General features: G+C 44.8%; 1 protein-coding gene across 2 annotated transcripts in view; it reads left to right on the top strand.

The window, feature by feature from the left end:
* col6a4a (collagen, type VI, alpha 4a) overlaps positions 1-13864 on the top strand; it is a 47242-nt gene that overhangs the window by 25780 nt on the left and 7598 nt on the right. For both annotated transcript variants that reach the window (XM_072915550.1, XM_061982949.1), the window contains exons 10-35: positions 12-590; positions 764-1342; positions 1409-1770; positions 1846-1924; positions 5348-5493; positions 6467-6559; positions 6623-6676; positions 6760-6831; positions 6905-6931; positions 7003-7047; positions 7117-7170; positions 7336-7398; positions 7461-7526; positions 7601-7654; positions 7741-7776; positions 7871-7933; positions 8001-8063; positions 8133-8195; positions 8251-8313; positions 8474-8524; positions 8611-8646; positions 12110-12172; positions 12249-12311; positions 12409-12444; positions 12516-12552; positions 12626-12637. In XM_072915550.1, coding sequence (XP_072771651.1) covers positions 12-590; positions 764-1342; positions 1409-1770; positions 1846-1924; positions 5348-5493; positions 6467-6559; positions 6623-6676; positions 6760-6831; positions 6905-6931; positions 7003-7047; positions 7117-7170; positions 7336-7398; positions 7461-7526; positions 7601-7654; positions 7741-7776; positions 7871-7933; positions 8001-8063; positions 8133-8195; positions 8251-8313; positions 8474-8524; positions 8611-8646; positions 12110-12172; positions 12249-12311; positions 12409-12444; positions 12516-12552; positions 12626-12637 — 2859 coding nt within the window. The remainder of the gene's footprint in view (positions 1-11; positions 591-763; positions 1343-1408; positions 1771-1845; positions 1925-5347; positions 5494-6466; positions 6560-6622; positions 6677-6759; positions 6832-6904; positions 6932-7002; positions 7048-7116; positions 7171-7335; positions 7399-7460; positions 7527-7600; positions 7655-7740; positions 7777-7870; positions 7934-8000; positions 8064-8132; positions 8196-8250; positions 8314-8473; positions 8525-8610; positions 8647-12109; positions 12173-12248; positions 12312-12408; positions 12445-12515; positions 12553-12625; positions 12638-13864) is intronic.

Here is a 13864-nt window from a genome sequence, read left to right as displayed (position 1 = left end):
TCTTCCACTAGAATGCAAGAAGACAGAGAAGGCTGACATTATCTTCCTGGTGGACGGCTCCACCAGCATCACCTTGGACAAGTTCAGAAGCATGCAGAAGTTCATGTCATCAATGGTGAACCAAACCACAGTTGGCAAAGACCTGACTCGCTTCGGAGTCATTCTGTACTCCTCGGACCCCAAGTCTGTTTTTACTCTCAACCAGTACGAGTCTAAACGAGATGTTCTTCAAGCAATTTCAGCTCTGAAGTCCCCGTATGGAGACACCTACACCGGCAAGGCTTTGGAATATGCCTTGACGTTCTTCAACGCCAAGCACGGCGGCCGGGCAGCCCTCGGCGTTCCTCAGATTCTCATGGTGATCACAGATGGCGACGCTACAGACAGCAACAATCTGGCTGAGCCGTCCACGGCACTGCGTGAAAAAAAAATAAGTGTCTTCAGTATTGGAGTGGAAGGCGCCATCAGGAACCAGCTGGAGATCATGGCTGGTCAAGACTTAAGCCGAGTGTTCTACGTGGACAATTTCGCTGCCCTGGAAACTTTGCACAAGAACATCACACATGTTCTCTGCAACTCCACAAAGCCAGGTGGGTGACACCAACGTTCTCATCTTCTTAGCACACTTTTCTACACATTGTGGCAGTTTAGATGCAACGGTTTATCTCGACTGATCAAAGTAATCATTGCGTCTCTGTTGAAAGCTAGCTAGCGTTTGGACATTTGGCCGGTTTAAGAACGATTCTCTGCTTTTCTTCTACAGCCTGCGAGAAACAGAAAGCCGACCTGGTCTTCCTGATTGACCAGTCCGGCAGCATCGGCTCGCAGGACTACACCATCATGAAGAACTTCACAGTAGAACTCGTATCCAGCTTTAAAGTCAGCGAGGATTTGGTGCGTGTCGGCCTGGCCCAGTTCAGTGACATTTTCCAGCACGAGTTCTACCTGAATCAGTTCTACACGTACGAGTCAGTCACCAAAGGCATCATGGGCATGAACCAGCGTGGAGGCGGGACCATGATTGGACGGGCGCTGGATGCCATTAGGGGTCATTTTGAGGCCTCACAGGGCTGCCGAAAGTCGGCCGGTGTTTCCCAAAATTTGGTGTTGATCACTGACGGCGAATCCCAGGATGAGGTGCAGGACGCCGCGGACCGTCTCAGGGCTCTTGGCGTTGAGGTGTTCGCCATTGGCGTCGGTAACTACCACAGACTGGAGCTCTTGCAGATCACCAACAACACAGAGAGACTTTTCACAGTGGAGAACTTCAATAATTTGGAAAACATCAAACAAAAGGTGGTCAGCACAATCTGCAAATCCAAAGATTCCAAAGATCCTTCAGGTAAATCGAGAGGTCTTCTTTGTTCTTTTCGATTACCAAAGTCAAATTGTGCTTCCTCTCTTTCAGACTGCAGCATCGACATTGCAATGGGCTTTGATATCTCTCAAAGAAAAGGCCTTCCTGGAGAGATGTTGGTCAGCGGCCATGCCAAGCTCAGGACCTTCCTGCCAGAGATTGTGCATTACTTGTCCACGGTCCCCGGCCTGTGTTGCACTGGCACTGCCCCAATCGACACCAAAATGGCTTTCAGAGTGGTGGCACCTGACGGACGTCTCCTGTACGACTTCAAATTCAAACCGTACGACTCCAGCGATGACATAGTGACAAAGGTTATGACCTTAAATTTGAACGTTCCCACGCGGCTCAACGCCGCCATGCTGAGGTCCTTCGGCGAGAAATTTAAGGCCGATTCCAGAGGCGGCGTGAAGGTTAGTCACGTAAACTTTGGTTGATCTTCCCGGTTCTCATTGCCTCATATTGTCCTGTCCATCGGGATCCTTCAGGTTCTAGTGATCTTCTCAGACGGACTTGATGAAGACGTGCTGAAACTGGAGGACGAGGCAGAGCAGCTGCGAAAGTCTGGTAAAAACTCTTTCAAGTCCTCTTTTGAAGTGAAAAGGTTGTATGGTTAGGACTAGGAGGTCATGGGTTTCAATCTTAGCTCTTGATGAACGTCTTTCTTGTGTAGGTTCTTTCCATAAACATGCAAGTTAGCGTCACTGAAGACTCTAAAGACATCATCATGCTACAGCGTAGTCACTGTACTTCATCTCAATCTGCTGTTGAGCGAATTGGCTCATAGTTCTGCCAAAACGCTTACAAGACTTTGACGAGCTAGCTGTGTAGAAAAGGGTTTTCCAAAACCCGCAGCTTGTTTTTTATTGGCCCGCGACACATTCTAAAGACAAAATAAAAAACATCCCGGATTAGAACACTACACAAAAAAACTACAACATAAAAGTTCAAGAGAACTTGACGCTGATACTGAAATGCTAACATTAGCATGTTAACAGCTAGAATGTGTCAAGTACCAAGTTATATGACCGTGCATGCACAATTAGCTCAAAATAAGTTAGGAGGCTAACAGTTAGCATGTGTCAAGTACCAAGTTATATGAAAATTAAGCGTATGCATGCAAAATTAGCTAAAAGAAGTTCACATGCTAACAGTTAGCATATGTCAAATACCAGGTCATATGACGATCAAGCGTATGCATGTAAAATTACCAAAAAAAAGTTAGCATGGTAACAATTAGCATGTGTCAAGTACCAAGTTGTATAACTATGAAGTGTATGCATGCAAAATTAGCCAAAAAAAAAAACATGCTAACAGTTAGCGGGTGTGAAGTACCAAGTCACATTACTATGAAGTATATGCATGAAAAATTTGCGGGAAAAAAAGTTAACATGCTAACAGTTAGCACGTGTCAAGTACCAAGTTATATGATTCTGAGGCGTTGGGCTTCAAAACATTTTTACACTGCCATTAGCATTGTTATGAACAATTTTAGCCCTGTACTTGGTATTAGATCAATACCCAAATTTGTAGTATTGCCTAAAGCTAATGTAACCAGATATTAACAGTAAATGGTTGAAATGGTTCGACTATCATTTATATATACACCAAATAACATATTGTGGTATATATCAGTATCGGAGGGGGCTGCAATATATATATATAGAAATGTTATAGATTTTTGACCATTTGGCCCATCCCTGGCAGGTATATGTCGTGTTGGAGTTTAAAATGTCCCACTGTAATTTACGAAATCCAGTGTAAATCATGCAAAAAAAATCATACATTGGAGAAACAGGGAGGACATTCAACACAAGGAAGAAAGAACATCAGAAAGAATGTGAAAAAGAGACAACTGAAAGGTTCGCACAAAGCCTAAAACAAAAATCCGAACAGGAAATATTAAAATCAGCCATATCATAACATTGCAAAATACCAAACCCAAAACCAGTGAAGTTGTGTAAGTCGTAAATAAAAACAGAATACAATGATTTGCAAATCCTTTTCAACTTATTTTCAATTGTTGTTCGAACTGAGAAACGTAATTTTGTTTTGCAAATAATCATTAACTTATAATTCAATGGCAGCAGCACATTGCAAAAAAGTTGGCACAGGAGCATTTTTACCACTGTTTTACATGGCCTTTCCTTTTTTAAGTTTTTCAGGTGGAATTCTTTCCCATTCTTGCTTGATGTACAGCTTAAGTTGTTCAACAGTTCAGGGTCTCCGTTGTGGTATTTTAGGCTTCATAATGTGCCACACATTTTCAATGGGAGACAGGTCTGGACTACAGGCAGGCCAGTCTAGTACCCGCACTCTTTTACTGTGAAGCCACGCTGTTGTTATTGGCATTGTCTTGCTGAAATAAGCAGGGGCGTCCATGATAACATTGCTTGGATGACAACATATTTTGCTCCAAAACCTGTATGTACCTTTCAGCATTAATCGTGCCTTCACAGATGTGTAAGTTACCCATGCCTTGGGCACTAATACACCCCCATACCATCACAGATGCTGACTTTTCAAATTTGCGCCTATAACAACCCGGGTGGTTTCTTTTCCTCTTTGTTCCGGAGGACACAACGTCCACAGTTTCCAAATTTTTTTTAAATATGGACTCGTCAGACCAAAGAACACTTTTCCACTTTGCATCAGTCCATCTTAGATGAGCTCAGGCCTAGCGAAGCCGGCGGTGTTTCTGGGTGTTGTTGATAAATGGCTTTCTCTTTGAATGGTAGAGTTTTAACTTGCACTTACAGATGTAGCGACCAACTGTAGTTACTGATAGTGGTTTTCTGAAGTGTTCCTGAGCCCATGTGGTGATATCCTTTACACACTGATGTCGGTTTTTGATGCAGTACCGCCTGACGGATCGAAGGTCACGGGCATTCAATGTTGGTTTTCAGCCTTGCTGCTTATGTGCAGTGATTTCTCCAGATTCTCTTAACCTTTTGATGATATTACAGACCGTAATAGCTCGTTGAGAAATGTTGTTCTTAAACTGTTGGACAATTTGCTCAAGCATTTGTTCACAAAGTGGTGACCCTTGCCCCATCCTTGTTTGTGAATGACTGAGCATTTCATGGAAGCTGCTTTTATACCCAATCATGGCACCCACCTGTTCCTAATTAGCCTATTCACCTGTGGGATGTTCCAAATAAGTGTTTGATGAGCATTCCTCAACTTTCTCAGTCTTTTTTGCCACTTGTGCTAGCTTTTTTAATACATGTTGCAGGCATCAAACTCCAAATGAGCTAACATTTGCAAAAAATAACAATGTTTTCCAGTTTGAACGTTAAGTATCTTGTCTTTGCAGTCTATTCAATTTCAAGTTGAAAAGGATTTGCAAATCATTGTATTCTGTTTTTATTTACGATTTACACAACGTGCCAACTTCACTGGTTTTGTGTTTTGTAAATAACCACATCATGGACTGGGACTACGCCAAAATCCTCGAGACAGAAAGTAACAAATCTAAACAATGGATTAAGGAGGCGATCGAACAAAGGAAGCGGCCCAAGGAAACCATCAATCGGTATGAGAACTATAAGAACAGCTGATAGGCAACACGTCATAGTGGTCAGGTGACCCTTCTGAAGAAGACTGCAGATGACATTTGAAACATGCCAGGTAAAAATTCCATATAATATACCGAAAATATTCTCTCATTACAAGAACATTTGAAAAGAAAAAGATAAGTTTGTTTGTTAGTTTTGCTCAATAAAGATTGTCTTTTGATTTTCTCGGCACACGTAACAATATCATATCCATATGACTGCTCATATTTCTGCCCTGAGACGCTTCTCAATTTGCGCCGTTGTTTCTTTTCTGGCGGACTTGGCGCATGTCAAGGTCCGCTGGGGGGTTGCAGGGGCAGGAGCAAGCATAATGAAGCCTTTTAAGGCGTCTTTACATGCCTCTCAAACAAAATCAGCGGGCAAAGGCAGAAGATCAGGATACAATATGAATGAATGAACTGACTTCTTGCAGGTATCAGCGCACTGCTGATGGTGGCCCTGGAGGGGGCGCGGGACGCTGCCCAGCTGCAGATGTTGGAGTTCGGCCGAGGGTTCGGCTACAAGCTTCCTCTCGACATCGGAATGCAGAGTGTTGGCAGCACAATCCTCAAACAGATTGTACGTTTTTCTTGTCAGCTAAATGCTATCACCTGCTACCGACTTGTCAGTTAAATGCCATCGCTCGCTAAATGCTATCACTTGCTACCGACTTGTCAGTTCCATGCTGTTGTAACCTATCAACTTGTTAACTCAATTCTGTCCCAAGCTACCAACATGTCAGCTAAATGCTATCACTAGCTACCGACTTTTCAGTTGAATTCTCTTGTAACAGATCAACTTAACTAAATGCTATAGCCAGTTACCGACCTCTCGGCTAAATGCTATCGCTCGCTAAATGCAATCACTAGCTGGCGACCTGTCACTAAAATGCTGTCGGAAACTATGGACCTGTTAACAAAATGCTATCACTAGCTACCAACCTGTCCGCTAAATGCTATTGCTCTCTAAATGCTATCACAAGCTTCTGACTTGTCAATTAAATGCTGTCGTGACCTATCGACTTGTTAAGTCAATTTTATCCCTAGCTACTGACCTATCCGCTAACTGCTATCGCTCACTAATTGCTATCACTAGCTACCAACTTGTCAGTTTAATAGTCGTAATTCATCAACTTATTAACAGACTTGTCAATTAAATGCTGTCGTAACCTATTGACTTGTTAACCAAATCCTATCACTAGTTCGCTGTCCGCTAAATGCTATCGCTTGCTAAATGCTATTGTTGGTTAAATGCTATCACTAGCTACAGAATTGTTGATTAAATGCTGCCGTAACCTTTCGACTTGGTAACTAAATGCTATCGCTAGCTTTCAACCTGTCCGATAAATGCTATCGCTTGCTAAATGCTGTCACGAGCTACTGACCTGTCGGTTAAATGTTGTCGTAACCTATGGTTAACTAAATGCTATCGACTTGTCAGATAAATGCTGTCGTAACCTATCGACTCGTGACTAAATGCTATCGCTGGCTACTGAATGGCTCAACGTGTTTCAGCAGGAAAACATTTATTTGCTACTGATTCTTCTCCACAGGACACAGTGTCAAATAGAGAGTGCTGCAACGTCATGTGCAAGTGTTCGGGACACGAAGGCGTTCGTGGCTCTCGGGGTCTGTCGGGGTCAAAGGTAGAAGCAATACCCAAAATGAGGAGCCAGCTGGAGGATGATGTGGTGTTTGTTGTCTTCTAGGGGCCGTCTGGACAAAGAGGTTACCCTGGCTTCCCAGGGGAAGAGGGCGTCCCAGTAAGTCCACCTCTTCCTTCCTTAACGGCAGCTCTTACAAATGTGCCACACCAGAGAGTCACCAGGGTGTTGATGCGTTTCAGGGAGAGCGGGGGCGTCCCGGGCCCAGCGGACCTCAGGGCGTTCAGGGCTGCTCTGGTCTCAGAGGACCAAAGGTACTTGTGTGTGTTGCGTCACACGACAAGACACGGACGCCATCATTAACCACGTTCTTCTTTGCGTCCGCAGGGCTCCCGAGGCCTGCGAGGAAACCGGGTGAGTACAAATGGCATCCTTGAGAAGGAGATTGGGATCACTCACTCAGCTGTGTCTGTCCGCCATTGCAGGGCGAGGATGGAGAAGACGGACTGGACGGCGTCAACGGCGAGCAGGTAAGGCTTTGTCTAGGGAAAGTCTGACAAGGATTCGGATGACTTGGACGTTGTTGCACGCGTGTGCAGGGCGTGATGGGACAAGCTGGCGGTCGAGGGGAGCGAGGACACCCAGGAAATCCGGTAAGCAAAAAGATTGAACTAAATACTTTACAGTTTTTTGATTACTTATTTGAAATTATTTTCGTGGTTAGCGTGTTTCCAGCATTGTTAGCATGGAATTCCCCTGAGGCACGTTGACCTCTAAACTCCTGCCGCTTGACTGACACCTTCAATTTGGTTCCTTAGGGTATTCCAGGTATCCGGGGGGAAGCAGGGCTGCAAGGACAGCGAGGACTGAGAGGAGATCCGGTGAGTTTGACTGCAACCTTTTTGGTTTCCATGTGCACCCGTGACCATGGCGTGTCCAACAGGGAGAATCCGGCGCCGACAACACCTTGCCAGGATCCAAAGGAGACGTTGGCAATGCCGGTTTGCCGGTAAGAACCTTTGGTGCCGTGCTAAGATGATCGTCACTTTACACGCCTTGACGTGTGACCTCGTACATCCACAGGGACAACCCGGGCAGGACGGACGTCCCGGTGAGGTCGGCGTCATCGGGAACCCGGTAAGATCATTGAGTTGATTTTTGTTTTCTTTACGGGAGCCATCTTTTGGTTTGCAACCTCACCTTCAATGTCTGTGGGCTGGCAGGGTCCGGACGGACGACGAGGTGCCATCGGGGTCAAGGTGGGAGAACGAATCGCAGCGTAGGTCTCTGTGCTCTGCCGCCAATAAACACTAACAACTCTACGTGTGTGTGTGTGTGTGTATGCGCTAACAGAGTGCTGCCGGAGCCCGCGGAGATCCAGGACTCAGAGGAAGTCTAGGTGCTTCAGGTCCACAGGTGAGTGACAAGAGCAGAGATCAGCAGGGCTTCCTAATATGTTAATGCTTCCATGATGCGTGTGCAGGGCCCTAGAGGGGTGAGAGGTCAACCTGGGCCAAGAGGGATCCCTGGACTTCCTGGACCACAGGTCAGCACATCATCTAACATGTCAACGTGTCAGTGTTGATGTAACCAAGGTTCTTGCAATCACCTACAGGGGGGGCCAGGCTCAACTGGAACAGCAGGCTCTACGGGACGCCGCGGTGGTGTCGGTCAGAAGGTGAGAGGTCTTAAGTTTGACCAAAAACGTCCAATGAGACATGTTTGTCTCTCAGGGCCAACCGGGAGATCCGGGACCACAGGGTGTTGCAGGAACGCTGGGCCTGCTAGGGATGCCGGTGAGTGTGTTGAACATCCAAAGCACCAGGGGTATCATAGCTTAGCTTTAACAGTTTAGCTTCTCTTTGATGTGTGATGTAGAAGAGATGGCTGCAGTTAGAGTACGTCAATGAGAATGTTCTTGTCAGTCATGTGACGTAAACATGGCGATTCCTTCAGGGTCAGGATGGGAGGGACGGATATGGACCCGCAGGACCCAATGGCATCAAGGTGAAGACCACAACAGTCCAAAACTTTGGACTTAATGTGGACTTACTCTGCTGACTGTGTATATATGTGTGTGTGTGTGTGTTCAGGGAGATTCAGGATTCCCAGGCTATCCAGGTTTAGTGGTGAGTCTTACTTCTGGCTTCAAGAAGTTCATGTTTATCTTTCATGTCTCACTCTGATTTATTTAGGCTTGATCTAGACATAAACAAACTTGACGCACCTGGCCTGTGTTCGTACTGTTCCTTTGCAACTCTTCGTGTGTTCATTAAAAACTTTTTTTGTGCTCATTAGTGACTCATCCTCAATCAATCAATCAAAGTTTATTTATATAGCCCTTAATCACAAGTGTTTCAAATGGCTGCGCAAGCCACAACAACATCCTGTGCTTGTACAGTTCCTTTGCTCATTAACGACTCATCTTGTTCATGTACTCTTCCTTTGTTCATTAGTGACTCATTTTGTGCATGTACTGTTCCTTTCCCCATTAACGACTCATCTTGTCATCATTAGCGAGTTAGCAACTTTTTCTGTTCTCGTATTGTTCCTTTGCTTGTTAGCAACTCTTTCTGTGCTAGCGACTAATCTTGGGCTTGTCAATGACTTTTCCTTTGCTCATTAGCGACCCATCTTGTGTTCTTTAACGACTCTACTTGTGCTCATTAGTGATTCTTCTTGTACTCGTCAGCTACTCATGTGTTCGTTAACAACTCTTCTTGTGCTCGTTAGTGACTCTTCCAGTGCTTTTACTGTTCCTTTACTCATTGGCGACTCATCTTGTGTTCGTTAACAACTCTTCTTGTGCTCAGTAGTGACTCTTCTTGTACTCGTCAGCTACTCAGGTGTTCGTTAACAACTCTTCTTGTGCTCGTTAGTGACTCTTCTTGTACTTGTCAGCTACTCAGGTGTTTGTTAACAACTCTTCTTGTGCTCATTAGTGACTCTTCTTGTACTCGTCAGCTACTCATGTGTTCGTTAACAACTGTTCTTGTGCTCGTCAGTGACTCTTCTTGTGCTTTTACTGTTCCTTTACTCATTAGCTACTCATCTTGTGTTCTTTAACGACTCTTCTTGTGCTCATTAGTGACTCTTATTGTACTCGTCAGCTACTCATGTGTTCGTTAACAACTCTTCTTGGGCTCGTTAGTGACTCTTCTTGTACTCGTCAGCTACTCAGGTGTTCGCTAACAACTCTTCTTGTGCTCGTTAGTGATTTTTCCTCTGCTTTTACTGTTCCTTTACTCATTAGCGACTCATCTTGTGTTCGTTAATGACTCTTGTGCTCATTAGTGACTCTACTTGTGCTTGTTTGCGACACTTCTTGTGTTTGTTATTGACTCTTCTTGTGTTCGTGTGAGCAACTCTTCCTGTACTCTCACTGTTCCTTTGCTTGTTAAAAACTCTTCCTGTGCTTTTCAGCAACTCTTTCTGTTTATTGTTCGCAACTAATCTTGTGCTTGTCAATTACTTTTCCTGTGCTTTTACTGTTCCTTTTCTCATTAGCGACTCATCTTGTGTTCGGTAGTGACTCTTCTTGTGCTCATTAGTGACTCTTCTTGTACTCGTGAGCAACTCATGTGTTCATTAACGACTCTTCTTGTGTTCGTACTGTTCCTTAGCTCATTAGTGACTCATTTTGTGTTTGTTAGCGACTCTTCTTGTGCTCATTAGTTTACTCTTCTTGTACTCCTTAGCGACTCATGTGTTCGTTACGGAATCTTCTTGTGCTCATTCGTTTACTCGTCTTGTACTCGTCAGTGACTCACTTGTCCGTTAAGGACTCTTCTTGTGCTTGTTCGCAACGCTTCGGGTGCTCTTACTGCTCCTTTACTCATTAGCGACTCATCTTGTGTTCGTTAATGACTCTTCTTGTGCTAATTAGTGCCTCTACTCGTGCTTGTTTGCGACGCTTCTTGTGTTCGTTAGCAACTCTTCCTGCACTCCTACTGTTCCTTTGCTTGTTAAAAACTCTTCCTGTGCTCGTCAACAACCCTTGTTGTTCTTTTCAGCAACTCTTTCTGTGCTTGTCAATTGCTTTTCCTGTGCTCATACTGTTCTTGCTCATTAGTGACTCATCTTGTGTTAGTTGTCGAGTCTTCCTTAGCTCGTCCTGTTCCGTTTGCTTGTTAGAAACGTTTTAGCACCTCTTTCTGTGCTTGTTAGCGACTAATCTTGTGCTCGTCAGTTACTTTTCCTTTGGTCGTACTGTTCCTTTTGCTCATAGAGTACGTCCTTCGCTCATACCGTTCCTTTGCTTGTTAGAAAACTTTTAGCATCTCTTTCTGTGCTTGTTAGCGACTAATCCATCCATCCATTTTCTACTGCTCTTCCCGTTCGGGGTCGCTGGAGCCTATCTCAGATGCTGCTCGTCAATTACTTTTCCTGTGCTCATACTGTTTTTGCTCATTAGTGACTCATCTTGTGTTAGTTATCGACTCTTCCTTAGCTCGTATCGTTCCGTTTGCTTGTTAGAAACTTTTTAGCACCTCTTTCTGTGCTTGTTAGCGACTAATCTTGTGCTCGTCAATTACTTTTCCTTTGGTAGTACTGTTCCTTTGCTCATAAGCGACTCTTACTTCGATCATACCGTTCCGTTGCTTGTTAGAAAATGTTTAGCACCTCTTTCTGTGCTTGTTAGCGACTAATCTTGTGCTTGTCAAATACTTTTCCTGTGCTCGTACTGTTCTTGCTCATTAGTGACTAATCTTGTGTTAGTTATGGACTCTTCCTTAGCTCGCCCTGTTCCGTTGCTTGTTAGAAAATGTTTAGCACCTCTTTCTGTGCTTGTTAGCGACTAATCTTGTGCTTGTCAAATACTTTTCCTGTGCTCGTACTGTTCTTGCTCATTAGTGACTCATCTTGTGTTAGTTGTGGACTCTTCCTTCGCTCGTCCTGTTCCGTTTGCTTGTTAGAAACTTTTTAACACCTCTTTCTGTGCTTGTCAGCGACTAATCTTGTGCTCGGTAATTACTTTTCCTTTGGTAGTACTGTTCCTTTGCTCATAAGCGACTCTTACTTCGCTCATACTGTTCCGTTGCTTGTTAGAAAATGTTTAGCACCTCTTTCTGTGCTTGTTAGCAACTAATCTTGTGCTTGTCAAATACTTTTCCTGTGCTCGTACTGTTCTTGCTCATTAGTGACTCATCTTGTGTTAGTTATGGACTCTTCCTTCCGTTCCGTTTGCTTGTTAGAAACTTTTTAGCACCTCTTTCTGTGCTTGTTAGCGACTAATCTTGTGCTCGTTAATTACTTTTCCTTTGGTAGTACTGTTCCTTTGCTCATAAGCGACTCTTACTTCGCTCATACCGTTTCGTTGCTTGTTAGAAAATATTTAGCACCTCTTTCTGTGCTTGTTAGCGACTAATCTTGTGCTCGTCAATTACTTTTCCTGTGCTTTTGCTTGTGAGCAACTCTTTTTGTGCTCGTCGGCGACTCTTCCTGCGGACCTACTTTTCCTGTACTTGTCAACAACTCTTCTTGTGCTTGTTAATGACGGCTGGTCAGCGATTCGTCTTGTAACAACCTTTCTTGTGCTTGTTAGCAACTCTTTTTGTTGTGCTTGTTAGCAACTCTTCCTGTCCTCGTCAGGGCGAAAGCGGCTTTCAGGGAACTAAAGGCTACCCGGGCCGCAAAGGAAATCAAGGTCGAGGGGTGAGTAACCACAAACTCAGAAGACTTTTAGATCTGCCGTATTGTTGACGTTTGTTTTGTCGTGTGACTCCTGCAGGGGAACTCAGGCCGTCCTGGATCCGTGGGCGCGCCTGGAGACCCGGGCTACGCCGGGCACCGGGTAAGTGGCTTGAGGCTGAGCCAACGTTCACGTGCTGCAACATGACTTCCTGTTTGTGCGTGTCGTGTCTCTGTGTGACGCCTTCTGTGTCCCACAGGGCCTCCGAGGTCTGCCTGGAGGCAAAGGCATGACGGTGAGTGTGTGTCAGATATCAGCAGTGTGTCGGTGTGCTTGTCTGTAAGTGTTGTTGTTGTTGTGTTGCAGGAGTGTCAGCTGATCACCTACATCCGAGACAACTGTGGTGAGCACCTTAGGATATGCCCACTTGCCTGGCTTGTCATTCAATCAGCTCTAAGTTCTTTTCTCTATTTCAGCGTGCTCCATTGGTACGTAGTTCACATCCTGTGTGTGTGTGTGTGTGTCACATGCACGTGGTGAGTACGCTAGCCAGTGATGTGTTGACTTTGGATCAACGCCTTCCTGGAATGTCCCCTTTATGTTTTTGGAGGAACTCAAGTCAAGACTAACAGAATCCTTGGTTTTAGGCCACTAAAATTAATAAAGGCTGGATGTGTGTGTGTGTGTGTGTGTGTGTGTGTGTGCGCGCTTGAGTTTGTTGTATATGCTTAAATACGTGTGTGTGTATATACCTAAGTGTGTGTGTATTATACGTATGTGTACAGTGCATCCGGAAAGTATTCACAGCACTTCATTCTTTCCACAGCCTTATTCCAAAATGGAATACATTCATTTTTGTCCTCAAAGTTCTACGCACAATACCCCGTAGTGACAATGTGAAAACATTTTTCTCGAAATGTTTGCAAATTCATAAAAATAAATACCGGTATCTAAAAAAAATCCATGTACAAAAGTATTCACATTGTTTGCTCAATACTTTGTTGATGCACCTTTGGCAGCAATTAAGGCCTCAAGTCTTCTTGAATGCGATGCCACAAGCTTGCCACATCTATCTTTGGGCAGTTTCGCCCATTCCTCATCCAGGATGTCTCTGTACATCACTGCATTCATCGTTCTCTCTATCCTGACCAGTTTCCCAGTTCCTGCCGCTGAAAAGCATCCCCACAGCATGATGCTGCCACCACTTCACTGTAGGGATGGTATTGGCCTGGTGATGAGCGCTGCCTGGTTTCTTCCAAACATGACGCCTGGCATTCACGCCAAAGACTTAAATCATTGTCTCATCAGACTCGAGAATTTTGTTTCTCATGGTCTCAGAGTCTTTCAGGTGCATTTTGGCCAACTTTTTACTAAGAAATGGCTTCCGTCTGGCCACGCTACTGTACAGGCCTGCTTGGTGAATTGTCCTTTTGGAAGGTTCTTCTCTCTCCACAGAGGAATGCAGAGTGACCTTCGGGTTCTTGGTCACCTCCCTGACTAGGGCTCTTCTCCCCCGATCGGCCGGCCAGGTCCAGGAAGAGTCCTGGTGGTTCTAAACGTCTTCCATTTACGGATGATGGAGGCCACTGTGCTCATTGGGACCTTCAAGGATAATTTTCAATACTCTTCCCCAGAGTTGTGCCTGGAGACAATCCTGTCTCGGAGGTCTACAGACAATTCCTTCTATTTCATTCTTGGTCAAGTGTGGGACCTTG

The sequence above is a fragment of the Nerophis lumbriciformis genome, linkage group LG21, assembly GCF_033978685.3.
Source record: "Nerophis lumbriciformis linkage group LG21, RoL_Nlum_v2.1, whole genome shotgun sequence".
Lineage (NCBI taxonomy): Eukaryota > Metazoa > Chordata > Actinopteri > Syngnathiformes > Syngnathidae > Nerophis > Nerophis lumbriciformis.
This window is presented reverse-complemented; position numbering and strand designations above follow the sequence as displayed.